This window comes from Ursus maritimus, unplaced genomic scaffold, assembly GCF_017311325.1.
Source record: "Ursus maritimus isolate PB19 unplaced genomic scaffold, ASM1731132v1 scaffold_15, whole genome shotgun sequence".
NCBI classification, from domain to species: domain Eukaryota; kingdom Metazoa; phylum Chordata; class Mammalia; order Carnivora; family Ursidae; genus Ursus; species Ursus maritimus.
Window position 1 is genome coordinate 25,256,316 of NW_024423897.1, and position 26,581 is coordinate 25,282,896.

The 26,581-nt window shown below is 41.0% G+C and overlaps 1 protein-coding gene across 6 annotated transcripts in view; it reads left to right on the plus strand.

Moving 5' to 3' along the window:
* The window catches only part of ARL15 (ADP ribosylation factor like GTPase 15), a 435,459-nt gene that overhangs the window by 313,124 nt on the left and 95,754 nt on the right, over positions 1-26,581 (plus strand). The window contains exon 5 of one of the 6 annotated variants that reach the window (XM_040630442.1): positions 12,225-12,323. The exons of the other annotated variants lie outside the window; for them this stretch is intronic. Within the exon in view, the coding sequence (XP_040486376.1) occupies positions 12,225-12,308 (84 nt within the window). The 3' untranslated portion in view covers positions 12,309-12,323. Of the gene's footprint in view, positions 1-12,224; positions 12,324-26,581 lie in introns of those variants that run through there. 6 annotated transcript variants of the gene reach the window in all.

A 26,581-nucleotide genomic window follows, 5' to 3' on the forward strand; every position in this document is an offset into this window, starting at 1 on the left:
GCCCCTTGTCTTGATTACTCTGCCTAAAATATCTCAACACAGTATACATTTAGTCCTTTTTTGATTATTACAACTAACATTAAACATCAACAACTTCTTTTTGCTAATGAAAACGTCGTAACTGAGGCTCTTGATAGACAGGACACCCCCCAAACTCATATTCATCCTGTCACTTCTCCCCTGTTCTCCCGAATACCAAATACCCACGCTGTTGCTCTTCCTGGCTCACTTCCTTTGACCCTCAATATCGCCATTCAGTTTTGTGTCCCTCCATTAATATTTGGAGGACAACCGATGTCTCCCCTACATCTTTGGATAAAGGACATCATTATTAAATTGGCTTTTGCTTTATTCCATGTGTGTCCTGGATCTCCCTTCCCTCTTAGTAGCCAAGGACACATTTCTGAGCTCTTTATCTCTATGCTTGCCAAGATGGGAAAAAGAAAATTGTTGAACCTGGAGTCTTGTGAGATATTTAACCAATTTAATCCATATTTGTCATGGAAATAACTTTTTATCATTTAGTGACTCCAACCCCGGACACTATGGAGTATATGAAGAGTTGTTTGCTCCTTGTGGCATTTATCTTGGGCATAGTTATCTGTCATGAACTTGAAATATTGGATATAAATCATATTCTCATAAAGAGCCGTCACTGGGCCAGCATGAGAATCTAGCCGCAGTAGTACAAGGTGTAACGATGCTGGGAATCGGAGAGGGAAACTTGACCTCAGTTATTTGCCTCTGGACCGCCAGAGGCTGGTGGTTACATTTGCTCTGTCTGAGAGATAAGCACTGGGGGATGTTCCCGCAGCCATTTGTTGATTCAAATTAAGCATTGCATGAAGCAGCATTCAACCCTTAGGAAAAGTCAGTTGCCATGTTTTGGAATCTTAGATGCTGGAACAGTAAACTTTCAAAAATGCTTTGATGCTCAGATTTAACAAAAAGTTAAAAGGAAATAAAGCCCTTAAAAACAAACCTAATACCCTGCCTCTTATCATTGTTTTATTAATACGAAGTGTTTTTTCTTGCAAGCAAATAGGGAAGAAGTCATTCTTTTTGCAGCCCTCCATAGAAAGTGGAGGTTGCTACTTTATCATGTTCTGGGAACCAGATTCTGTAATTTAGAAGAGATACAGTTGTGGTCATCATGGAAAATTGAAGAATTATCTCACTGGAGTGGTGTATCGACTTTGCAAATACTTGCCAACTACCTCTGTGTCCTTAGCACTCTCTTAGGCCCTTGGATATGCGCAGCTTGTGAGAGAGATGAAAAAGATAGTGACTCTCCCTTCAGACGTGTGTATGATCTGTTAAGGTCCAAATATGAGGAAATGAATAATGGGGAGGGTGCGGGAGTGAGTAGAGGACCCAAACACACAAAACCCAATGGGGGCAGGGGGAAAGGAAGGTGACGGGTCGGGCTGCCGCGGACATGGTCTGCGGGGCCCAGTGAAAACGACAATCTCTTTATTCAAAAAGCAAGAAAAAAAGTGCCCTCGAAGCACTAAAATACAAAGCTGTTTCCTCTCTTCCATACAGCTCTGCTCCTGCACGTTTCATGGTTCCATTAGACTTCACTTACGAAACACAAATTCAAAGATAAAATTATTAAAAAATTTCAACATGGTGACCCAGGACATTAAACTAAGCACAGAGCCCTTCTGAGCCTGGGCCCCTGTCACAAACCGGGCCCTGGGCCATGGCATAGGTCACACATCCACAAAGCGGACCCGGGTGCAGGTATGAGTACTATGAAATCTAGTATGTCAGGACTAAACCTGTTTTCAAGGAAGGGTTTATATGGAGAAAGCTGAAGAAGTTTGTACAAATCAAGATGGATGTGTTTTAGGGGGTTTTGTTGTTAGGCTGGCGGGGGAGGGGTCTTGTTTCCTATATGGGAGGAGAGAGAATAGGCTACAAAAGGCACAGAGGAAGTAGCCTCAGAAATACAGTCATCAGAGTGCGTACTCTGGAGAGAAGCCTGGCTCATTTGCTAAGCTTCAGCTGCAGGGCTTGCCATCCGGAATCTTGGCACACAGGGACATGGGCAGCCATTTTTAGGAGGTTTTTTTTTTTTTTTTCTTTTTTACTAACGGCTTCATTTATTTTAAAAATATGTTGAACAAGTTACAGAAAATGTGCTATTTCTGCTTTTGCTTTAGAAAACCACTAAGGAGAGGGAAGAAATGACCAGTCAGCCCCGAACTGCATCTCTCCCAAGTGGGGTGTAGATCAGAGCAGTGTCCATGTCCTGCCACAGCATCTCACCAGCGATTCAGTGTCTACCTGGGAGGGGGCAGAACTGGTTTTATGTCCCTGCTGTCCCATTTGCTGGCTGGAAGATCTGGTGGGTGTTAACTTAACCTCTGTGGGTCTCTCTCCCTTTCTGTGTAAAATAAGAATAATTATCGGACTTGCTACCTAGAGTTGGGATTAAATGAATTAGTATGTGTGAAAGGAACTAAGACACGGAAAATGAGTAACTACATCACTTTAGATGTATACATATATAGAAATGCACATATATGTGTCTTCACTTTATTGTAAGTTCTGGAAACAATACTGTTTATTCCATTCTGCTTACTGCCACTGCCACTGTTAGCTTGCTTTCCCACCAGTGCTTAGCAATATTTATTTCTACACGAATTCCTGCCTCAGTTACTTGTAGCCCGTGACCTTGAGTTGTTCGTGGGAGCAGCAGCTCAGTCTCTATCACTGCTCATCTGCACTTAAGACTTGGATTCAAGGCGCACCTTTGAAACCCATCTGCTTATTATTTTCTACCCAGGTGTGTTCCTATTTATTGTACGTTTTTTTCCATCAACAGTCCCATTGACCTCTCCCTTTCCCTCGGGTTCAGCTGTCCTGGAGGACGGCTGTTTGTCTCTTTCAATTGCAGCCTGACCGATCACCCCAGATGTGTCCCATTTGTAGTGACACTCCATCCGGGAGACCCTGGTGTCGGCAGCCACGTCCATCTCATTGATCTAGGTTAGCATCGCCGTCCCCACCACACGTAGCTCGGTGACCAGAGGAAAGTTATTCAGAAGATTGGAAACCCCTACCTTCAAGTTAGTGTCTTCATTTTTTGTGAGGGGGATAGACAGTGAGGAGATCTTATAGAAGGCTCATTTCTTTCCCTTGGCCCATAAGCCTGCTCCAGCCCCTTCCAAACTCCAAAGGAAAGAGAAAAGAAAGGCATGTTTGAGTCTCCACCTCAGTCTACCGTGCAGTTCCTCATTCCCTCAAGTGTAGATTTTGTGGAAGGAGAGACTCACCAACTCCATGTAGATAGGGAATGGTGCTGTTCTCCCAAAGGTCTTGATTCACTGACAGCCAAATCCCACAGCTACTTTTCCCTCCCTGCCCTACTTGACTGCCCTGCTCCCGCTGGTGTTCGAGTACTGCATTCTGAGCTGTCTTCATCCTTATTTTGTCTGGCCCTACTTCTTTTCCTGATTCCGTTCACTGTCCTCTTCACTGAGTTTTCTTTGCCCCTCGACCCCTTGAATGTAGACCCGTGTCAGGTGTTGGCCCTGCCTTAGCACTTTACTCTCTACATTTCCCCGGAAACGTGCTTCTCCTTCGTGACCCCACTGGTGACGACATCTGCATCTCCGTGTCGTTGACTGTCTTCTGACTCCGGATCCAGATGCTCACAGGAATGGTCCAGTAACCCTTTGGTCCCAACATCCTCTTAACGTCATCCTGTTAAATATTCATTATTCCAATCGGAGTTCAATTATTCTCACCCCTCCTACCCCATGCCAACTGTTTCTAACAAAAACCCTCTCCTCGTGCCCTCTTGGGCAGCAAACCCATTCCCCAAGTCTGTCTCTCATTTCAGAGCATGTGGCACGATGTCTTGTCATTTCCTAGCTGTGGCATCTAGTACAGTGCCTGGAACACTGGTGACTCAGAAACTACTCGTGGGCTCAGTTCCTTAATATCGAGCGGCTTCTCTCTCACTTGCCAGTGAGGCCTCCAGCTTAGCTGACTTGAAGTCAAAGAATTTCATGCCTCATCTCTTAGGTCAGTGTGCCATTCCAATCTTCGCATCTCTAATCTGTCCTCCGTGTCTGTGCCAGAGCTGCCCTCCTAAGAGAGAAGGCCTTACCACGCAGGGCTGTGGGTCCCACGTCTTCACATAAGCTGAGTGCCAACCCACAGTGCCTTGTACATAGTAGCCACTTAAAGGTATGTTCAACTGGAGCAGAGCTAAGAAGGAAGGAAAGAGATGTGAGGGGGTGACAGATTGAAAGGAGGATTAGGAAGATGAAAGGGGAGAAACTGAAGGGCTGAGGCCAGCCAGTCTGTCTGTAAACATTCCATTAGTCTTGGTGTGAGACTGAATGAAAGCTGGTGTTTTGTTGCCCATGTTCCGGGACGCTTTTTCCCCCCTTTGGAAAAGAAAACTACATTATTCAAGAGATGGGGAACATAGGGAGAAAGTGGCTCAGCCCCCCCACTTGCCAATATCATACAAAGTCTTATCTATAGAACAGAATTTTGAAGCAGAAAATGCCTTTTGTGGAGCAAAATTCTCATTCTCCAGACAAGGAAACTGAGGCACAGGTAAGTGAAGTGGCTTAGCAGCTAGCTAATGGGAAAAGCAGTGGTAAAATACCAGTCCCTTTATTCTTCCAGCACATTCATCAATAAATCACATTTTCTCTTTTCTGGGTAGCCCAGGCCAGTCTTTAAAGTGAAGGATTAGAATTAGTAAGGGACCTGGCATTTAGAGACCCTCATTAATGACAAATATTTGCAAGGTTCACATCATACCCTCTGTAAAAGTGATACAGCATGTTTGGAAATAGATTGGTGGTTTTACATTTCCTCTTTTAAGTGGAGATTCGTTTCCACACCACCATTTGTGTTTTTCCTTTCCTTTTTTTTTTTTTTAATTGAACTATGCATAACTAAGAAAGGAGATTGGAGTGGAATTGTAGTGGTTAAGTAGGAGGTGAGGAGGATGGGTTGTAGGTCCTGCCTGATGCTCCCTTCTCCATCAGCCTCCTTCCACCTACAAAGGTGATGGGGGAAGAATTGGAAGAGCTGTTGGATTAGAGGATCAACGGTGCCATCCACTTCTCACAGGCTGCCATGCTGTGATGGTATCGTCTGGGGCCACTTGGATCTTCATTGAAAATCCTCCAGCAGCGACAGCTAAGAGAGAGAAACCAAAGTGGTATGGGAAGGCATGCTGGTTGTCTGGAGGGAAATAGCACCTTCTCTTTGGCTCTAAAGAGACTGTCAGGGGAGGGGACTTTGAAGAGGCAAAGGCAGACTTAGCAGTATCTGGAGATCTTTGGATGCTGTGGCCAGAATGAGAAGATGGGCCGTTGGCAATGGGTACATGTCAAGAACGAGGTGCCAGAGTTGGGGAGGCCAGACTAGGGAGATCTTCGGAGCTCAGGAAATTTTTTTAAAAAAGACTGAGATTGTTTGGAGGAAGGAGTTTGTACGTTGTTTCTGAAAGGGATTTCCAGTGTAAAAGGCAGAATTTTGGACACTGGGCTTCCAAGGTTCAGCAGAAATAATTGTATTACAGCAGGAATTGGCCAAAGAGGAGAAGTTTATTGCTCACCACATCAAGGTGGTTATATTGGAGAGAGAGCTTGGTATACATTCAGGAAAATGAAAATCTGGGTTGATTTAAAAGGTTGGTCTATTTGAGGGCTTTTTGAATAGCTGAAATTTCTTCCTAACTCGTTTTAGTAAGTGTAGGGTCTTTTAGTAAATGTTAAGTTATGGGTATAAACTTTGTATTTTAATTAAACAAAATGTATAAAAAAGTTAATCTGACACATATATTCAATCTCGACTCTTTCGAGCGCCCTTCCCTCACAGGAGGCCTTTCTCAAACCCTGAGATTGGGCTCCCCTATTCACCCGAGATCTCTGGACACACTATCGTCTATAGCATTTGCAGCACGGTTTTGAAATGATCTATTGACTTGCCTTTTCCCCCCAGCACCTGGCACAGTGTCTGACACAGACCAAGTGCTTAATGTTTGTTGAACTGCACAGAATATGTGCAAGTCACTCAATATTTCTACCTGCAAAACCGAGAAGATTAAAAGCGCTCTGCCTCTCTTACTGGGTTATAATTACACTGGGGGCTGGTCTTGTTAAGGATAGGGACCTTGTGTTGTGCATATAAAAAAAATTTTATTGTAGCTGAAAGCGATTCGTAGGTGGGAGAGCCGTGCATTCACATAAGACATGGTTTTTAGGCACAAATGGCAAGCAGTTCATTAGCATCCCTCTTACACAATGAAACTGCATATTTCTAGAATCAACCAGGTGGGTGAAGAATGAGGAATGAGGCAGATCAGTAAGGTTTCTGAAGAAGTTATTTAAAAAATTCCCAAGCAGGGGCGCCTGGGTGGCACAGCGGTTAAGCGTCTGCCTTCGGCTCAGGGTGTGATCCCGGCGTTCTGGGATCGAGCCCCACATCAGGCTCTTCTGCTATGAGCCTGCTTCTTCCTCTCCCACTCCCCCTGCTTGTGTTCGCTCTCTCGCTGGCTGTCTCTATCTCTGTCGAATAAATAAATAAAATCTTTAAAAAAAAAAAATTCCCAAGCAAGGTAATGACCTAGAGGCCTGACTAAATGGAGAGTTAAGTCAAGACTCTAATGAAGGACAACGGCACTAATGTGGCCTCGAGCCATCCCTACCCTCCATGGGCAAGTGTCAATTTCTGTCCGCTTCACCTCCCCTCCATCAGCAGTCATTAAAGGGACTACTCTGCATTAAGTCAAGTGACCCATCCTGCCACCCGCTTTTTCCTGGGCAGTGGGGAAAGATGCGAGTCTGATTCCAAAAGTGCTTGATAAAATAAGCTCTTCTATCTCATTGAAGTTTGCCAACTATTTACTAGTAGTTCGGGCTTCTTGAGTTTTGTTTTCATCCACTATGCTCAAGGGATAGTAATGTTCGTTGCTTCACTACTGTAAGGACTACATGAGATAGGAATGTGCAGAAACCTCCTTGTAAGAGCCAAAGCATCATTTGTATATTCTTTGATATTTTTCCTTCACCATGATTATCTCTAGGACATAGAAGTAGGTAGTATAGCCGTTTTGGTGTCCTTGGCTTATATAGCAATTTTCAGAAAGGCTGCAGAAAATTTTTCCTTTCAGTCCAATGTATCAGTTGACCCTCAACCTTCTCTTGTTGAGGGTAAATACTGGGTACTACAAATGCTTCTTTATCTCTCTTTTCCCCAAGGTGCACTGACGTACACCAACATAGAAAACTGTGTTTTCCTTCTCTCTCTCCTTTTCTTCCACCCTGCCTTGAAAGTACATGCAGTAGAAATTGCTTCGGGTTAATGAAAAAATACCAAAGGGGGAGGATGGAGGCGGGGGAGGTATCAAGTTTTCAGAATATATGATTTGACTTAATCAGATTGCTTTTCTAACATTTAATGACTGCATCAGAAATGTTAGTGGGACAAGATTAGAAACGAGGGGTAGTTTTAGGGATGGGGTCTCTCTTGCAGGAGGGGTGACTTGGGTGGGGTACCACAACAGGGGACTTTGGGTAGCCAGTTGGATACACAAGGCATCTGAGTGCTGGGAGAGGGCTCCGTGTGAAGAACAGTAGTGCAAAAAAGATAAACAGTTAAGTATGAAGTTAGCATGTTAGATAAGTTGGGCCTGTGCTCCCCAACCTCTTTCCCATAAGGCCAAGCAAGCTGTCATTTCAAGTCTTGGCAGGTCTCCAGTGTCTGTCTCCTCCCCACTCCTTTGACCTACAGATGCTCACTGTTAACCTACCATTATTCTGTTTTTAGCTAGGGACTCTTTGGGTCAGTGGTTTCCAACTAGAGGCAGTACTATTCCTGCCTAGGGGGTGTTCAACTAACCAGCCTCAAAAACCTATTTTTAGGTGGCGAAAACAAAAAACACTTGCCGTAATAGACCTAGATCATAGTTGTCAATCACAAGCTGATGGGGTGTTGCAATGTTGGATCTGCTGCGCTCCCGCATGCGTCAGCTCTGTTGGGGTCCTTGAGTGTCTCCACCCAGAGGCTCCTCTCCTAGATGGCAAATCAGTCCTAAGAGACACTCTTCTCTAATCCCATTTCCCCTGACCACTCCCCCAGCTAGGAGGCAAGGCTGAGGTCAACCAAGAGTATAAGAGAAGTGGGTTCTTTGCACATTCCTGTAGGTATATTCTCAGAATGGCATATAGACCTGAAGGCTTTCCTCTGAGGAAGCTTGAGAGAATCATTCATAGTGTGTGAGCCCCTGAGAAATAAACTGAAAGATGAGGAAGTAAAGTTAAAACACACAATTAGTGAGGAGCTGCTCTCTCTCCCTGTTACACCACATAGAGGAGGTTTAGTAGACTCCACAGTTATTCTCTTTCTGTTTATAGTAGGGACTCTGGATCAGTGGTCTCCAACTGGATACTGTACTTTTGCTGCCTGGGGGACTTTTGGAAATGTCTGGGAATGTTTTGATGATCACTGTTGACCAGACAGCACTGCTGGCATCTTATGGGGAGGGACCGGGATATCAGACAAGGCCAGAGGAAACACAGTGGTCCTTCTGCACGGGGAAGAATATTCTACCTGAAATGCCAATGGCACCTCCATTGAGAAACACTGAGCATTTTGATGAAAACATCCTATTCCTTTGCCATCTTTATTTTGTTAGTAAGCTATGATAAACTACTCTCGAAGATGGGGAATCTGTGGCTATTTTGCTAACATGGACGTTACCAACAGAGCCCTTTCTCTGACATTAGACACTCAGCCAACGTGTCTGCCAAAATACTGAAATATATGAGTAATGAAGCATTAAATATTTAAAGCAAATATTTTTGTTTTATACATAAAGAGTATCATCATTTTTAAAACCATTTATTGTACACCCCCAATGTACACAGGTGTTTATAAATACCATTTGAATTAAATGCAACTGAACACTCATTTTAAAAATATTTCTGGTTTTTTTTAAGGAATGATACCTTTTAAGTAGGTAATTCTAAAAATTTTTACAACAAGGCAACTGGTGTATGGTCTATGTTTAAATTTGAGCTGGAGTTTTTAAATGCATCTTCACTGTTGGTGGTCTCCACAAAGTCACTTCAGACACGGCAGGAGTGGGGGATGGAGGGAAGAAAAGACATTTTCTTTTTCCTCGTGTTAAGTGTACATTATCAAGGTTCCAGTTTAAATGTGTCTAAGATAATTGGAGCCCCTAGGAGGCACTTTGCTAAGCAGCTAATTCAGCCCATCTTCCCCAGAGAGGATAATTGTTGTTAAAAAAGTAAAATGTGTTGTTTTCTCATGTAATTATGTAACTGACATCTTTATATAATAATACATTTGGGTGGTCTGTCCCTGAAACCCTTGGTTTGTTAGGAAACATTACAGTTTCCACAAGTAATCACTTACTCCTAAATATTATGAAAGAATTTGGTATTGTTACATTGCATCATTGCCTTAGTCAGAAGCTAAACTTTCTAAATGAGCCTGGCACTGGAAAAGGCTTCTAGGTTTTTTGCTTTTTTTTTTTTTTCTTAAATGTCATTATATGAGCTAAAGTGTTGCTGAGATACAATACTGTATGACCGAACATTAAAAAATAACAAAATATAAATCTTGCTGAAGAAAAGAGTAAGGGCCTCTAAGCTGCTGTCTTTTCGGTGATACACTGGAGTATCCCTCACCGTGTGGTGCTTGCCGTCTTCAGTTACCCCCTCTGCACTGGGTCAGTATCTATGAACTTCCTTGCCTCAGGGAAGCGTAGGTAGCTTCACAGTGGACACACTGCCGTTAGAATCGAGTTCGTTTTAGTCCACATTGGTAATAAGGTTCTGTGCCTTGCCGATTGAAAAAAAGCCACACTTAACAGAACTCAATGGGGTTTTCCTTCCAGTGGTCTCTTCCGGAGGCTGCAGACCGCTTGGGTTCTGAGACAGGCATCACTAAATTTCAGATTCAGCCAGGACCTAACTAACTAATCAGGGTGGCTGATTATTCCACCCCAGGGCATTCTTTTAAACTGCTATTACCCAGGATTGTGTGGGAGGCTTTTGCAAAGTAGCAGAGAGAGGAAAGGAAGGGCACAGACAGATAAAATTCACAGGAGAGAGGGGAAACTCAGGGCAAAAGCAGCACGGAGTGACAGTGCTAAAAGTTGAAATAGGCAGGGTGACAGTGGATGTAAGGCCAGAGTTGGATTGCAAAGGCAGAAGGGGACGTGGTGCGATGGTAACAGTAGCAGTACGTGATTCAGTCAGTGGTTTGTCCTCGGTAGCAAATGGAAGTCAGTAGGCTATATGCAAAGGAAGGAAGAGGGTCAACATTTTGGTTCCAGGAGTAAAGACTAGAAATGACATCATTCTGTCATTAACTTGTACTTGGGTTTACTGAAGAAAAATGCCTGTTAGCTGACATGGAAGATTTCCACTTAACATCATCCTGAATTAGTGCTTTTAACATCATCTTCACAAAGCAGCTGACACATTTTGCAACCTTTTCTTATAATGTAGCCATGCCTTTCAGCCATTATACCAGAATAGGTAATATCTTCCATCTTAGAGAAGGATGGGCACCCATAACAGTAGATTCAGTAACATTTTTGACTCTCAATATTAGGTTATACTACAACACAAAACTTCAGTTATGTGAGGAAAAGAGCCTTTTTTCTCCCCTAGTATAAGCTGAATTAAAGCATTGGCCAGATACAAATTCATGGAAGTAAAGCTGAAATTTAATGGTATATTATCTTTAAATGCATTGAGGTAGGTATTGCCATTAAGATACTGCCTTTAAGAAATGTGACCTACCTGGGATGGCAGTGTTTTTAACTGGGGATAAGATGTACATAGAAGCAACTACAGATTTCAGGTCTCGGGTATGTACATGTGTTGAAAAGATAGTGAAATCTTGTGATGTGGTTCAGTTAATTCAAAAAAATGGAAATAGCTTTTGTCTTGGCGTTGAATTCATGGTTCCCAAACTGTGTGCCAAGGCACCCCAGAGTGCCACACAGTCAACTCATAGACAATATTTTATGGGATATTCTTTATTTTTGAAGAAAACAGTAATATTTGATCTGTCAGAGACCCAGTGAGCTACTAGCTGAAGTAGTTCAGTTTCAACATTAGATGGCGCTACGTTCCTTTTGATGATGTCATATCTTTCTAAAGCTGGGTTTTTGGAGACAGGTGAGGAAAGTAAATGCTGTGTGGCAATTAAAGTGGAACATAAAATGAATGTGGCAATGTACAGTTTAATTCCAGGACTTTAGAAGGTGTGTAGTGCCCAACAGGTGTATATGCCCTTTAGTAAGAAAGTCTGGTTATTAAAGAGTGAAAAATAGACCTTGTTTCCTTTCAATTTATGAGTATCCTTTTTTTTTCAAGCTACTACTAAGTTGTTAAGACATACATATTTAGTAGGTTATTTGAGTCTAACTACTAAATAAATGAACTGGTAGTTATTTCTTTTGGCCTAATGGCCCTATAAAAAAAATTAAGAGACAAAAGGATTCCTGCATCAAAGTTTGGGAACCTCCACTCAACTGAATCATTACTGAGTTTCTTGGGATGGATCAGGGGTGAGCTACAAAAGCCATCCTGTTTCTACCCCTTCACTTCAGTTCCTTTTAAATCCACTGTCAAACAGCAAGTAGGGACGCCATGCCCCAGATCCCTTTCCTTCTGATACAATCTAATAGGTCCGTATTTTCTACCAAGAAGAACAGATTGAGTTCCTAAAACTTGACCTTAAAATAAGTTTCAGTAAATTCACTTATATTGTTCCATTGGCTTCCATTTCAAAAATGGAGTTATGTTCATGGGATGGGAGTGGGGTTCGGGGGTAGAGGTGAAGAGCATTAGTCCCAGGATATGTTAAAAGTTACGCTTACAAAGAAAAGGAAATATCTCAAGGTTAAATATTCAAAGAGAAAAGATGGTTTTGTTTTTCGAAAAGTTGTTCAAAATAAGCCACAAAAAGCAAGCACATAATTACAAAACAAAACCAAGAAATCAATACAGCATATAAATTAGAGGTGTTTTTTCAATTCATAAACTCATTCTTCACTTGCGAAAACATTCATGACAGAGTTCCCTGTGATATGAGCCTCCCCGGGGCATTTGAAATATGATTCAATTTTTAAAAATTCTATTTGTACCCAATTTTTCCAGAAACAAAACATTGGTTTTAAAACAAGGTGCATCTGTTTCCAGAAAATGCTTTCCCATGGAGCTGTGTGTAGAAGGCTTGTACTGCATCTGGAGATCACACTCGGCTCAAATCAAGAATCTCTTTGAACACACCAAGCTTAGGAGCTAAACTGTCTTGGCCGCTTGCTTATGTTTGATCCTGTTGGGAATGAGGCTAATTGTTTAAGAATTTACGTCCTGGTAAGGCTGTTAGCACTTTAAATTGATTTGATATTTTTAAAAGCTTATTTAAAACTTACTTATACTGAGGAACTTGGCTTTTCTTGAGCTAAAAAATTTATTTCCAGATTTCACCTGGCTTATCTGTACAGAAAATGTACCCTGAAAGCATCCTTTACAGAGTGATTGCAACAGGTCATCCGTATTAGCTTTTTAGTAGAGTATGTCTGGATCTGTGCTTTCTTTAGAATCCTTCCTTGCCTCCCGACATACTAATTACTGCCCTGTTCCTAATGTAGTCTTACACATCCAAGTGCCTTTAAAAACGTTTACATTTACAGTGTCCTTTGCAAGTAGATGAAAGTTCTTTATAAACATTAATTAATTTACACACTTCTGTGGAAGGAGTCGATCTCATTTTTCCATCTCAAAGTAACACTTTTGATCCCTTGGCTTTGTGTACCTGTCTTCCTACAGAGACAAATTATTATTGGTTTTTCAGGAGCGGAGAATCCAGCCACATACAACTTTGTAAACTCCACATTACTTACCATCAAGCTTTGTAAACAGCAGGGAATGCGCGCACGCGCGCGCACACACACACACACACACACACATTTCTTCACTAAGATTTTGTGGAAGATGAAGATGTCCCACTTCATTTTCAGTAGTTGGTAGAATAGGTCTAAATGTTCTAGAAGTCTAGGATGAACTTTGACTCACATTCTGAGAGAAGCCTGGGAGGCATCTTTTTTGTAAAACAAAAAGCATTTTTGAAATCTGAAGAATTGCCTCTTAGTCAGTTGTGGGACAGCTATACCTTAAGTTTGGCAGTAGATAGATTTAACACACAGAGTCAGATAGGAGTATTCCATTAATTGTCTGTTATGTCCAGATCATTTGGAAACATTATCTTTCATCCTTCAATAGTTCTGCAATGTGTGTTTTATATTCCCCATTTTACAGGGGAGAATAATGAGAACCAAGGATGTTAAGTGCTTTGCCTGGTGGGTGGTAGTACCAGAATTCCAGTCCAGGTCTGACTGATTGTATAGCCTGGGCTCTCTTTCAATTATCCCTTCCCCTTCCCAGATCTTGTTAGAGCTGCAAGGGCCATTTAAAGGTTATCTAGCCCCATCAACTTTGCGGACAAGCAAACTAAAATTCAGAGAGACAAGTAACTTGTACAAGGTCACCTTGTGTTCAGTTCTTGTTGATACTTCTAAATAACCTTGAAACGTGCTCAGTAAACATTCCATATTTATCTCAGCCGATTGGAGCCTTTCAGAAATCCACTACTCCTCCCAAAGGTTGAGATGCCAACCATTATACTTGGTAGTAGTTTTGGAATTCTAGGAAATTCATCTATCAAGTAGTACCTCAGGGTTGGCATTGAGATTCTCTCTCAACGTCTTTATCCTTACTGGCTACTCTTCAACTTTGACTTCAAGTCCCTGCTACAGTCTACGGTTAAAATCCAAATCCACAGAGACATGGTATTAGCACTATAAACTGTCTTGGGAGATTATCCTGTTCATTTTAGGCATGCAAAATGCATCTATTAATAAACTTAAAATCTTGGTCCAATGCTAAGTATAAGTTACCACCAAGTAAATGTTAAATGATTTGCTCATTCTTTTCTTCCTGTTTGTGTTGATGTGTATTCCTATTCCTTTAGGAGCTAACATTAATTGAGCAACTATCATGCATCAGGCACTACAGCAAAGCAACTTATGCTCATGTAGATATTCTGAGAACTTTAAGTGGTAGCTATTAGGTCTTCAGTTTTATATTTGAAAAAACTTAGCTCAGAGAAGTTAAATAATTTGTGAAAGGGTACAAAGCTTTCTTCTAAATGGAGTGAAACTTGACTTTAACCAGCTGTGAGCAACCTTTCTTCTTTAAAGATTCATTAGCCACAAAATCTTTAATCTCTTTTTCTCACTCTCTTTAAAGATCTTAAGACGCTCAAAAAGATCCAGAGGTTAGGAGTGGGTTCTCAAAAGACAAGTAAAAAAATCTGGAGCTACGAGCCCAATTAAAAGTTTAGAAGCACTGGCTCTGGAAGGAATATGGTGTGTGTGTTTGTGTGTGTTTGTGTGTGTGTGTGTGTGTGTATGTGTGTCTGTATATATGTACGTGTACACACCTTTTCCTCAGATTGCATGTCAGGAAGAGGCTAGATCTAAATGAAGACAGCTATACAAGTAGCTCATACCAGATGGACTTAATTTAAAAATTATCAGCCTGGCAACATAGTTCTGGAAACAATTCCGTGTCCATTTCTGCATTTACCGTTTTACACATAATGTCTAGTATAGCTCACTTTCAACCTAACTTCTAAGAAAAATACCCTTGAAATCCATATTTTGGGTCATATCTTGGAATTATGTCCTATTCCTGCTTAAACACCTCAGAAGGCTTCCCTTGGGATAACTGCTGAATTCTTTCTAGTCCTCTCCGATGTTCATTTTTAGTTCCCCTCCTTGGTGTCTCTGTCACTGAAGACTTGGCCACTCCACCTTGGACTAATTTCTATTATAGTCTCTACACCTTCTGATTTCTTTTTTGTCTAATCGGTTCTTCTTTCTCCTCCTTACTGTTGTGTGAGCACTGCCCTTCCTATGAGAGATGCCCAAGCTATAGGCCCCGGTTTCATACAATTTCTTTTTTCTTTATACTCCTTAAGGTCTTCCACTTTTATGGCAAAGGTTCTTGTCTCTGTGTCCTTAACTCACACCCACATCACCAGCTCTCACCTTTCCATTGTACCCCCAAACTCTGTTCTTGACTATGTGTAGCCCATCTCAGTTTGGATCTTTTATAACATGGTGCTTGCCAAGCTTTAATGTACATGGGAATCATCTGGTGATCTTGTTAAAGTAGAGATTCTCATTCAGGAGATCTGAGTAGGGCCCGAGATCCTGCATTTCTACCACAGTGGTGTTGCCATATGCTGCCACTGCTGTTGATCCAAGGACCACACCTTGAGTAGCAAGACAGCATTTATGTGTCTGAAAATGACCACAAGATTTTTTCCTTTCTCAGCTGCTCTATTAGCATCCCAGAATGCCAGGGTCTACCTTTTTCATGAAGCCTTTTTAAGTTATACTAACCTGAAGACAAAATTCATCTACATGGCTCTTTTAGTCTGGAGCCCCAATTAAGATTTTATACACTTGATAATTCATTATTGGTTCTCATGTGTTGTCTTCCTATTAATGTGGGAATTTGAGCAGTGACACAAGTCTATCCAAAGAATATCTGCAGGTAATCATGGAACTAGTTTTTTGGATAAGTTGCTGTAAGTTTATTTTGTGTTCTGCACAGTGCCCAGTGTTGAACTGGACATTGAATTGGATTCCTTAATATCATCCCTCCAGTGTATGATGGTCCTTCCTTTTGCTTTTGAAATGCTGCCCATGTAGACTCTCCATCCCGGTGGGGCAGGCCTTCGTCAGACTTTGTCACCACTACAGCTCCAGGACCTGAAGCAGAACTTGGGACAAAGCAAATGCCTAATTGTTGTTTTGCAGTAATCAAACAGTTGAATGAAAATTATAAAGTAAAGGTCAAATTCCAGCTCTGTGAAGCTGTCCCCTCCTTATCCTCAAGTACAAATAGCACACTCTCTTCAGACCTCGCAAAGAACTTTGTGTTCCTCATGTAAGCCTTCAGTGTTTCTCGAAGTGCAGAGACCACCTGCATCAGAGCCCTCTGGCGTGCTTGACAAAATGCAGGTTCCTAGGCTCCACTCCAGACCTGTGAAATCAAAATCTCTGGAGTGGGGCCTTAGCACTCATTGTAGTAGACAGAGCTCTTAGCTCTGTTAGAAGTGCTGACGAAAAAGCAAAATAGCAAAAGATTGTCAAAATAGAAAAATCTTCTCTCCTCAAATAATTATCAATTACCTTTTTTGTTTATTTTTGCTGGTTTTCATTTTCTCCCTAGCAGTATCTTGTTTGTTTGTTTGTTCCAAAGCTTGCCTCAAGCCATTTGGAAGTTGAAGTCATGACCACTTGTAAGAATTCCAGAACATAGGCCAAAAAAAAAAAAAAAAAATCATTCAAGGTAAAAATAACTGTTTTAGAGTTGAGCTTGAAAGAGGGTAGGTATTCTAATCTTTTTATTTGGAACTTCTGGCAGAATTTTAAATGAGGGGAGAGGAAAAAGAAAACACAGGCAAATTGGATGAGGACATGTGTTCTCTTAGTTCTGCGGTTACAGGGGATTAGTGGTGATGAGATCCAAAGACTCGTCACGCTGGGGGTCATCCCCAAGGCACACTGGAAAATTCCTATGACAGACACCAGGGACTGCCTTTAAATCTCTGAAGAAGAGAAATTGAAATCTGGGGTTCTTTGGATCGGGGGATGACATGTAAAAGATTGATCTTGTGGAGTATACAGGGGGTCAGTTGTACCGATTACTCTAGTTTTGTATATGTTTGAAAATACCATAAAAAAGAATGATCTGAGCCCAGCCTAATTAGAGATTGGGGCCGGGGGGTGGATGTAGGAGTGAGGATGTGGGGAAGACCTGCTGTTCTTAGAGGAGGAGAGGGGGGGAGAGGGTTGATTCATGCAGCCTTGGGAGCACCCTTGGTGTTGTGAGGGCGGTATTTGCGTGTCACCCACACCCTGTATAAACAGATGGGCTAAAATCTGACTACATAGTTGTTCTAGTCTTGCCAGTAACTTAGATAGGGAGCTTTTTACGTAAAGACGTAGAACATCTTATATTTAAAAGGAGGTTTCCCTATCCAGGTCCTGCTATAAAGGAAGCTGGATTTCCATGTGTGAGGGAAAATTGGCAGGACGAGTAGCCATAATTAAAGGTCAAAGGAAGTGGCCTAGCTTTGAATTCAGTCCTTTCCATTTCTGGATCTTGCAAAGATTGTGAGAATCAGTCTGACAACGAAGAAATAAGTGTTTAGGCAGGTTAGGCTAAAGGTCTAAATAAGCTTTCTCAGTAAATCGAAACAAGATTAATCCAATTTTTGCAAAGCAAAAGAAATAGAAACTAATACATAGGTAAATAATCATAGCTGAAAGGTAGGTAAAATAATGCATTTGGCTGGAGATGGAAAAAGGCCAATTAACCCATGGTAGCTTTGTGGACTAATTACAAAGAAGGTAAGATACTGACCTTTAAAAAAAGGTGGAGATGGTGTTTGTTGATAATGATAATATTAACTGTAGAGAATTAGGAAACAGAAATCCTAAAAGGCATCACTATATGAACTTAAATAGGCTCTGGGCTCTCACAAGAGCTTTTTGTCATTACCATTATTCCTGAGGCCACTAACCTGAATGACAGCTCTCCAGAACATAATGTCCAAAGATGAGTTTACAGAATGAGCAAGAAAGAGAAGGAAAAGGAAAAAGCAGGGTAAGGAGAATGGAGGAAAATAAGACCCAGAGTTGATCTTCCTCAAGTAAGACCACACCAAAGATAGTTTGTTCAGTATGAGCAGCTCAATTCCAGATGTGGAACAGCTGGAGACAGTTCAGAGGAAAGCAGCAAGAAGAGACTTAGACGGAACAAAGAACTGGAAAGCATATAAAAGGCAGCCTTTGAGAATGAAGTCCTTGGTAGGAGTCCTTTTTCTAATTTTTATGGCAAGGGTTAAGAAGTATCAGAAGTTCTTTTCTGTATAGTTCAATTTCCCCTTGATATGCAAGGCAGTCATTCTCCAAGTATGTGAGTGCTTGCAAACAGACAGGAAGGAAAGTTTGTGCACATAAGAGGCATTTAGTAGTTAGGGCGGACCCAAAGTTTTCTAGTGAGGTGAAGAGCAGTGAGGATGAGGGGGTGTTAAGTGCAACAGCAGGGGGACAACTGTCAGAGTTCGGGCTGTCTGAATTCTAGAACAACGGATAGTGCAAGTGTTAGCAATTCCATCCTTGGAGGCAAATAAAAAGTGTGCTGAACTGTCCTAGAAGTTTAATTGTTGAGAATCACCCTGAATCTGGCAGGGAGCTGCGTGAGGTTACCTAATGGGTCTCTTCCATCTATTTTCTGTGATTCACCCCCCTTAGCCTGCAGCAGTACATGGTTGAGTCATTGCTGAACGCAGATATCTCATTAAAAGGGGGAATTAAAGGGAATTAAAAATGATTTGCTGCTAGTCCCAGATTAAAGAAGGACCAATTTACAGTTACAGTTGCCCTGGTCCAAAATAAAACGCAAATTGTCAAAATTGGGCCATTGTAGGAAAAAGAAGTGAACCAGAACACACATCCTGGCATTCTTTTGAGAGAAAGACACACCCCCAAAAGGGGTATTTCTGAGATGCTGATTTAAGCAGCTTTCCTGCATCTGCTATAGAGACCAGAGTCATCAGACTGAAAATTCAGAAGTTCTTTGTAGATCTGAGACATAAATTTGGAGTGTGGATCTAAACAATGAGTTATCTGTGTTCCTTGAAGGTGCAGAAGGTTGAGTTGATAAACGATCTTTTAAAAATAATTTATTTTTAAAATATACTTAAATACAATAAGACACCCTGATAACTCAAGGCTAGTTTAGAAGTTTCTCTTATAAGAACACTAAAAATTGCATGAACAACACTAAATTACCAAATGTTTACAGAAGTCTCTATCTTAAGAAATACTGTCCTCCACATGGTGTACCATCCTGAAAAGAGTAAGAGCCAACCAATTTTAAAACTGGCAGTTTACAGAAGGTGAAACTGAGAACTCAGGAAGATGCATTTTTATCTGTAGAGACCAATTAGAAGTTATTTCATTAAGTCCTTCATTTGTAATAGCTTGGCCATACTTGCCAGCAGTCCTACAAAATGAGGTCCTCTCTTCAGAGGATCCTACTCTTGCTCTTACCCCGCTCATATACCTCAGATATCCCCCAAACATAGCTCTTATGCACTCTATGTGAAATAGCCCTGGCTCATTAAAACTTTTTTGCACACTGACCATCTGGTCCCATGAAAATAAAAAAAGGAGTGATTAAAAACCTGGGGATATGAAGCAGTGGGTAAAACCTAAGAGCATCCAGTGTAGAGATAACTCTTGTTCTATTTCTGCTGCCTCCAGCATATCCTTACCTCCTGTCAGCTCCCCTGGTTCCAGGATTCCCCTTCAAAACTCCATCCAACTCATGAACCTCCAGTAGTTTCTTTTTTCCTATAGCATAAGTCCAAGGTCCTAGCTTTGAAAATACTCTATTTTTCTTTCAAGAGTTCTTATACATAGGACAAATTAATGTTGTTTGAGTTTTCAAACCAGGAAGGAGTCCTGAGTACAGAGTGATGATTTTCATCAAGATTGTACTGAAATAGATGGACCACTTCTCACAGAGCATCTGTTGCTTAGAGACGGTGTTATCAGAGTCCTAATGTTTGTGTGCCCCATGAAGATTCAGACAGCAGAATTTCCACTCATTCTCAGCCTCATGCAACGACCAGACATAGGGGTACATTTCCCGCCTGTGGATACAGCCATTACATCTTCAGGTTCTTGGTCTACGAGATTCTCCTCTGCCACTGTCACCCAGCAAGGGTCACCTCTGGGCTGTGAGCTGAGGTCCATTGGAGTCTAGACCACTTCCGCAAGTAGCTCAGTCCTTTCATTCATTCCTTCTGGCCAAGGATGCAGGCTGATTTTTAGGGAAGCCTTTCAGTGTGTTGCCAGGGAAAGTGATTTTGATGCCAATACAGTGCCCTGATTTGGAGTTTTCTTTTCCTTAAACATTGGAAGAGAACATACCTTTGTTTTAGGAATGGAGATATACAGCTGTTGGCTTAGTTCATTGTTACTGCTTCTCCCTTAAGTCTGAAGGCTTTATGAATAACTCCCAATCCTTAAATTCTTCATTCTGTGGTATTGAAAGTGAATTCAAGTGAAGACACCTGGAGTTGAGCAGGTGTAGACCAATAAATTCTGATAAATTCTTTTATCTCTGCATCCAGCTCCTTTATCTTAACCATTAGTCTCTTCTGACAAGAAAAAATTGTGTTCCAGGGAATCATGGCATACTGCTTAAAATTGGGGCTTAAAACCAGGGCTTAAGCATCCAGCGAACCTCCATTTGAACCCCACTGTAGAACTGTCTCCTCATCTAGGAAGTGGAGACCCAGCAATAACTTAATAGCTTTATCATAAGGAATAAAAAAGGTAATATGAATTAAGTGCTGTGCTTGCAGTGCTTAGATGCCAGTTGAAAAAGTGACTGCAAGAGAGCATAGTCCAAGATGGTGGAGAAGTTGGAGACTTCAGTTTCGTCTGGTCCCAGATATTCAGCTACACAGCTGTCAAATCATTCTGAAACCTATGAACTCAGCCAGCAATCTAAGAAAATGGCTACAACTCTACAAATAGAAAAGCAACCACTTTCTGCAAGAATGACAGGACAGAAAAACTCACCTCAAAAAAGAGAAAAGAGGCAGTACTAACTGCCAGGAACCTAATCAGTATGGACAGAAATAAGATATCAGAACAAGAGTTCAGAATAATGATTATAAAGATACTACCTGGGCTTGAAAAAAGCACAGAAGACACTAGAGAATCCCTTTCTGGAGAAATAAAAGAACTAAAATCTAATCAAGTTGAAATCAAAAGACCATTAATGAGATGCAATTAAAAATGGAAGATGTGACTGCTAGGATAAATGAGGCAGAAGAGAGAATTAGTGATACAGAAGACAAAATGATGGAAAATAAAGAAGCTGAGAAAAAGATAAAGCTGGACTGTGAGGGGAGAATTCGAGAGATAAGTGATACCATAAAGTGAAACAATATTAGAATAATTGGGATCCCAGCACAAGAGGAAGGGTGGGGGGACAGAAGGTATACTGGAACAAATTACAGCATAGAACTTACCTAAACTGGGGAAGGAAGCAGGCATCCAAGTCCAGGAGGCAGAGAATCACCCTCAAAATCAATAAATATAGGTCAACACCCTAACATATAAGAGTGGAACTTGCAAATCTCAGAGACAAGGACAAGAAGGCTGTAACCTACAAGGGTAGAAACATTAGACTGGCAGCAGACCTAACCACAGAGACGTGGCAGACCAGAAAGGATTGGCATGATACATCCAGGGTGCTAAATGAGAAAACAATGCAGCCAAGAATACTTTATCCAGCTAAGATGTCATTCAAAGTAGAAGGAGAGATTAAAAAAAAAAAAAAAAAAAAAACTTCCTGAAAAAGCAGAAACTAAAAGAATTCGCGATCACCAAACCAGCCCTACAAGAAATATAAAAAGGGATCCTTTAATCAAAGAGAGAGCCCAAAAGTAACAGAGTCCAAAAAGGAAGAGAGACAATATACAGAAACAGGGACTTTACAGGTAATACAATGGCACCAAATTCATATCTTTCAATAGTCACTCTGAATGTAAATGGGCTAAATGCCCCAATCAAAAGACACAGGGTAGCAGGTTGGATAAAAAAGCAAGACCTATCAATATGCTGTCTTCAAGTGACTCATTTTAGACCGAAAGAGACCTCCAGATTGAAAGTGAGGTAGTGGAAATCATATATCATGCTGATGGACATCAAAAGAAAGCTGGGGTGGCAATCCTTATATCAGACAAATTAGATTTTATTTTTTTTTAAGATTTTATTTATTTATTTGACAGAGAGAGAGACAGCCAGTGAGAGAGGGAACACAGGCAGGGGGAGTGGGAGAGGAAGAAGCAGACTCATAGTGGAGAAGCCTGATGTGGGGCTTGATCCCGTAACGCCGGGATCACGCCCTGAGCCGAAGGCAGACGCTTAACCACTATGCCACCCAGGCGCCCTCAGACAAATTAGATTTTAAACCAAAGACTGTAATAAGAGTTGAGGAAGGACACTATATCATAATTAAAGGGTCTATTCAACAAGAAGATCTAATAGTTGTAAACATTTATGCCCCTAACAGAGCAGCCAATTAATAGCAATTAATAGCAAAATTAAAGAAACACATTGATAATAATACAATAATAGTAGGGGACATTAACACCCCCTTCACTGCAATGGACAGATCATCTAAGCAGAAGGTCAATGAGGAATCAAGGGCTTTGAATGACACACTGGACCAGATGGACTTCACAGATAAATTCAGAGCATTCCATCCTAAAGCAATAGAATATACATTCTTCTCAAGTGCACATGGAACATTTTCCAGAAGAGATCACATCCTGGGTCACAAATCAGGTCTCAACTGGTACCAAAAGATTGGGATCATTGCCTGCATATTTTTGGACCACAATGCTTTGAAACTGGAACTCAGTCACAAGAGGAAATTTGGAAAGAACTCAAATACACGGAGGCTAAAGAGCACCCTACTAAAGAATGAATGGGTCAACCAGGAAATTAAAGAAGAACTAAAATTCATAGAAACAAGTAAAAATGAAAACACAACTGTTCAAAACCTTTGGGATGCAGCAAAGGCAGTCCTAAGAGGAAAGTATATAGCAATACAAGCCTTTCTGAAGAAACAAGAAAGGTGTCAAATACACAACCTAACCTTACACCTAGAGGAGCTGGAGAAAAACAGCAAATAAAGCCTAAACCCAGCAGGAGAAGAGAAATAATAAGGATCAGAGCAGAAATCAATGAAATAGAAACCAAAAGAACAGTAGAACAGATCAACCAAACCAGGAGCTGGTTTTTTGAAAGAATTAATAAGATTGATAAACCCCTGGCCAGACTTATCAAAAGAAAAGAGAAAGGACCCAAATAAATAAAATCATGAATGAAAGAGGAGAGATCACAGCCAACACTGAAGAGATACAAACAATTATGAGAACATATTATGAGCACTATATGCAACAAATTAGGCAATCTGAAAGAAATGGATGCATTCCTAGAAACGTATAAACTACTAAAATGGAAACAGGAAGAAATAGAATACCTGAACAGACCCATAACGAGCAAGGAAATTGAAGCAGTAATCAAAAATCTCCCAGAAAATAAGAGCCCAGGTCTGGATGGCTTCCCAGGGGAATTCTATCAAACATTTAAAGAAGAATTAATTCCTACTTTTCTGAAACTGTTTCAAAAAATAGAAATGGAAGGAACACATCCAAACTCTATGAGGCCAGCATTACCTTGATCCCAAAACCAGACAAAGACCCCGTCAAAAAGAATTACAGAGCAATATCCCTGATGAACGTGGATGCCAAAATTCTCACCAAGATACTAGCCAACAGGATCCAACAGTACATTAAAAGGATTACTCACCACAACCAAGGAGGATTTACTCCTGGGCTGCAAGGGTGGTTCAACATCCACAAATCAATCAACATGATACACTACATTAATAAAGGAAAGGACAAGAACCATATGATCCTCTCAGTAGATGTAGAAAATGCAAAGTACAGCATCCTTTCTTGATTAAAACTTTTCACAGTGTAGGGATAGAGGGAACATACCTCAATATCATAAAAGCCATCTATGAAAAACTCAAGTAAGTATCATTCTCATTGAGAGCTTTTCCCCTAAGGTCAGGAACATGTCAGAGATGTCCATTCTCACCACTGTTCTTCAACATAGTCCTAGAAGTCCCATCCTCACTAACAGACACATGAAAAAATGTTCAAAATCATTAGCCATCAGGGAAATTCAAATCAAAACCACACTGAGATACCACCTTTCACCAGTTAGAATGGCAAAAATTGACAAGGCAGGAAACAACAAATGTTGGAGAGGATGTGGAGAAAGGGGATCCCTCCTACATTGTTGGTGGGAATGCAAGTTGGTACAGCCACTCTGGAAAACAGTGTGGAGGTCCCTTAAAAAGTTAAAAATTGAGCTACCCTATGATCCAGCCATTGCACTACTGGGTATTTACCCCAAAGATACAGATGTAGTGAAGAGAAGGGCCATATGCACCCCAATGTTCATAGCAGCATTGTCCACAATAGCTAAATCGTGGAAGGAGCCGATATGCCCTTCAACAGATGACTGGATTAAGAAGATGTGGTCCATATATGCAATGGAATATTACTCAGCCATCAGAAAGAACGATTTCTCAACATTTGCTGCAACATGGACGGCACTGGAGGAGATAATGCTAAGTGAAATAAGTCAGCAGACAAAGACAATTATCATATGGTTTCACTCATTTATGGAACATAAAAAGTAGGAAGATCAGTAGGAGAAGAAAGGGAAGAAGAAAGGGGGGGGTAAACAGAAGGGGGAATGAACCATGAGAGACTATGGACTCTGGGAAACAAACTGAGGGCTTCAGAGGGGAGGGGGGTTGGGGAATGGGATAGGCCGGTGATGGGTATTAAGTAGGCACGTGTTGTATGGTGCACTGGGTGTTATACGCAAGTAATGAATCATGGAACTTTACATCAAAAACTAGGGATATAGTGTATGGTGACTAACATAATATAATAAAAAAATTATTTAAAAAAACAAAAAGAAGTCCTAGCCTCAGCAATCAGACAACATAAAGAAATAAAAGGCATCCAGATCGGCAAAGAAGAAGTCAGGCTGTCACTCTTTGCAGAAGACATATTACTCTATGTGGAAAACCCAAAAGATTCCACCCCAAAATTGTTAGAACTCCTGCAGGAATTCAGCAAAATGGCAGGATATAAAATCAATGCACAGAAATCAGTTGCATTTCTATACACCAACAATGAGACAGAAGAAAGAAAAATTAAGGAGTCGATCCCATTTATAATTGCACCCAAAACCGTAAGATACCTGGGAATAAACCTAACCAAAGAGGCAAAGGAACTGTACTCAAAAAACTACAGAACACTCATAAAAGAAATTGAAGAAAACCCAAAGAAATGGAAATGGAAAAACATCCCATGCTTATGGATTGGAAGAACAAATATTGTGAAAATGTCTGTCCTACCTAGAGCAATGTATACATTCAGTGCAATTCCTATCCAAATACCAGCAGCTTTTTTCACAGAGCAGGAACAAATAATCCTGAAATTTGTATGGAGCCAGAAAAGACCCCGAATAGTCAAAGGAATGTTGAAACGCTGGTGGCATCACAATTCCAGACTTTGAGCTCTGTTACAAAGCTGTCATCATCAAGACAGCATGGGGACTGGCATGAAAATAGACCTGTAGAGCAGTGGAACAGAATAGAAAACCCAGAAATTGACCCTCAACTTTATGGTTAACTAATCTTTGACAAAGCAGGAAAGAATATCCAATAGAGAAAAGACAGTCTCTTCAACAAATGGTGTTGGGAAAATTGGATAGCCACATGCAGAAGAATGAAACTGGATCATTTCTTTACACCACACACAAAAATAGACTCAAAATGGATGAAAGACATAAAGGTGAGACAGGAATCCATCAAAATCCTAAAGGAGTAACCTCTGTGACCTCAGCGGCAGCAACTTCTTGCTAGACACGTCTCCAAAGGCAAGGGAAACAAAGGCAAAAATGAACTACTGAGACTTCATCAAGATAAAAAGCTTTTGCACAGCAAAGGAAATAGTGGACAAAATCAAAAGACAGCAACAGAATGTGAAAAAATATTTGCAAATGTCTTATCAGATAAAGGGCTAGTATTCCAAATCTGTAAAGAACTTCTCAAACTCAACACCCAAGGAACAAATAATCCAATCAAGAAATGGGCAGAAGACGTGAACAGACATTTCTGCAAAGAAGACATCCAAATGGCCAACAGACACATGAAAAAAATTGCTCAACATTATTCAGCATCAGTGAAATACAAATCAAAACCACAATTAGATATCCCCTCACACCAGTCAGAATGGCTAAAATGAACAAGTCAGGAAATGACAGATGTTGACGAGGATGCAGAGAAAGGGGAACCCTCCTACACCGTTGGTGGGAATGCAAGCTGGTGCAGCCACTCTGGAAAACAGTATATAAGTTCCTCAAAAAGTTGAAAACCAAGCTACCTAACACCCAGCAATTGCACTACTGGGTATTTACCCCAAGGATTCACATGTAGTGATCTGAAGGGGCGTCTGCATGCCATTGTTTATAGCAGTAATGTCCACAATAGGCAAACTATGGAAAGAGCCCAGATGTCCATCGACAGATGAATGGATAAAGAAGATGTGGTGTAGATACACAATGGAATACTACTCAACCATCAAAAAAATGAAATCTTACCATTTGCAATGACATGGATGGAACTAGAGGGTATTATGCTAAATGAAATAAGTCAATCAGAGAGAGGCAGTTATCATACGATCTCACTCATATGTGGAATTAAAGAAACAAAACAGAAGATCATAGGGAAAG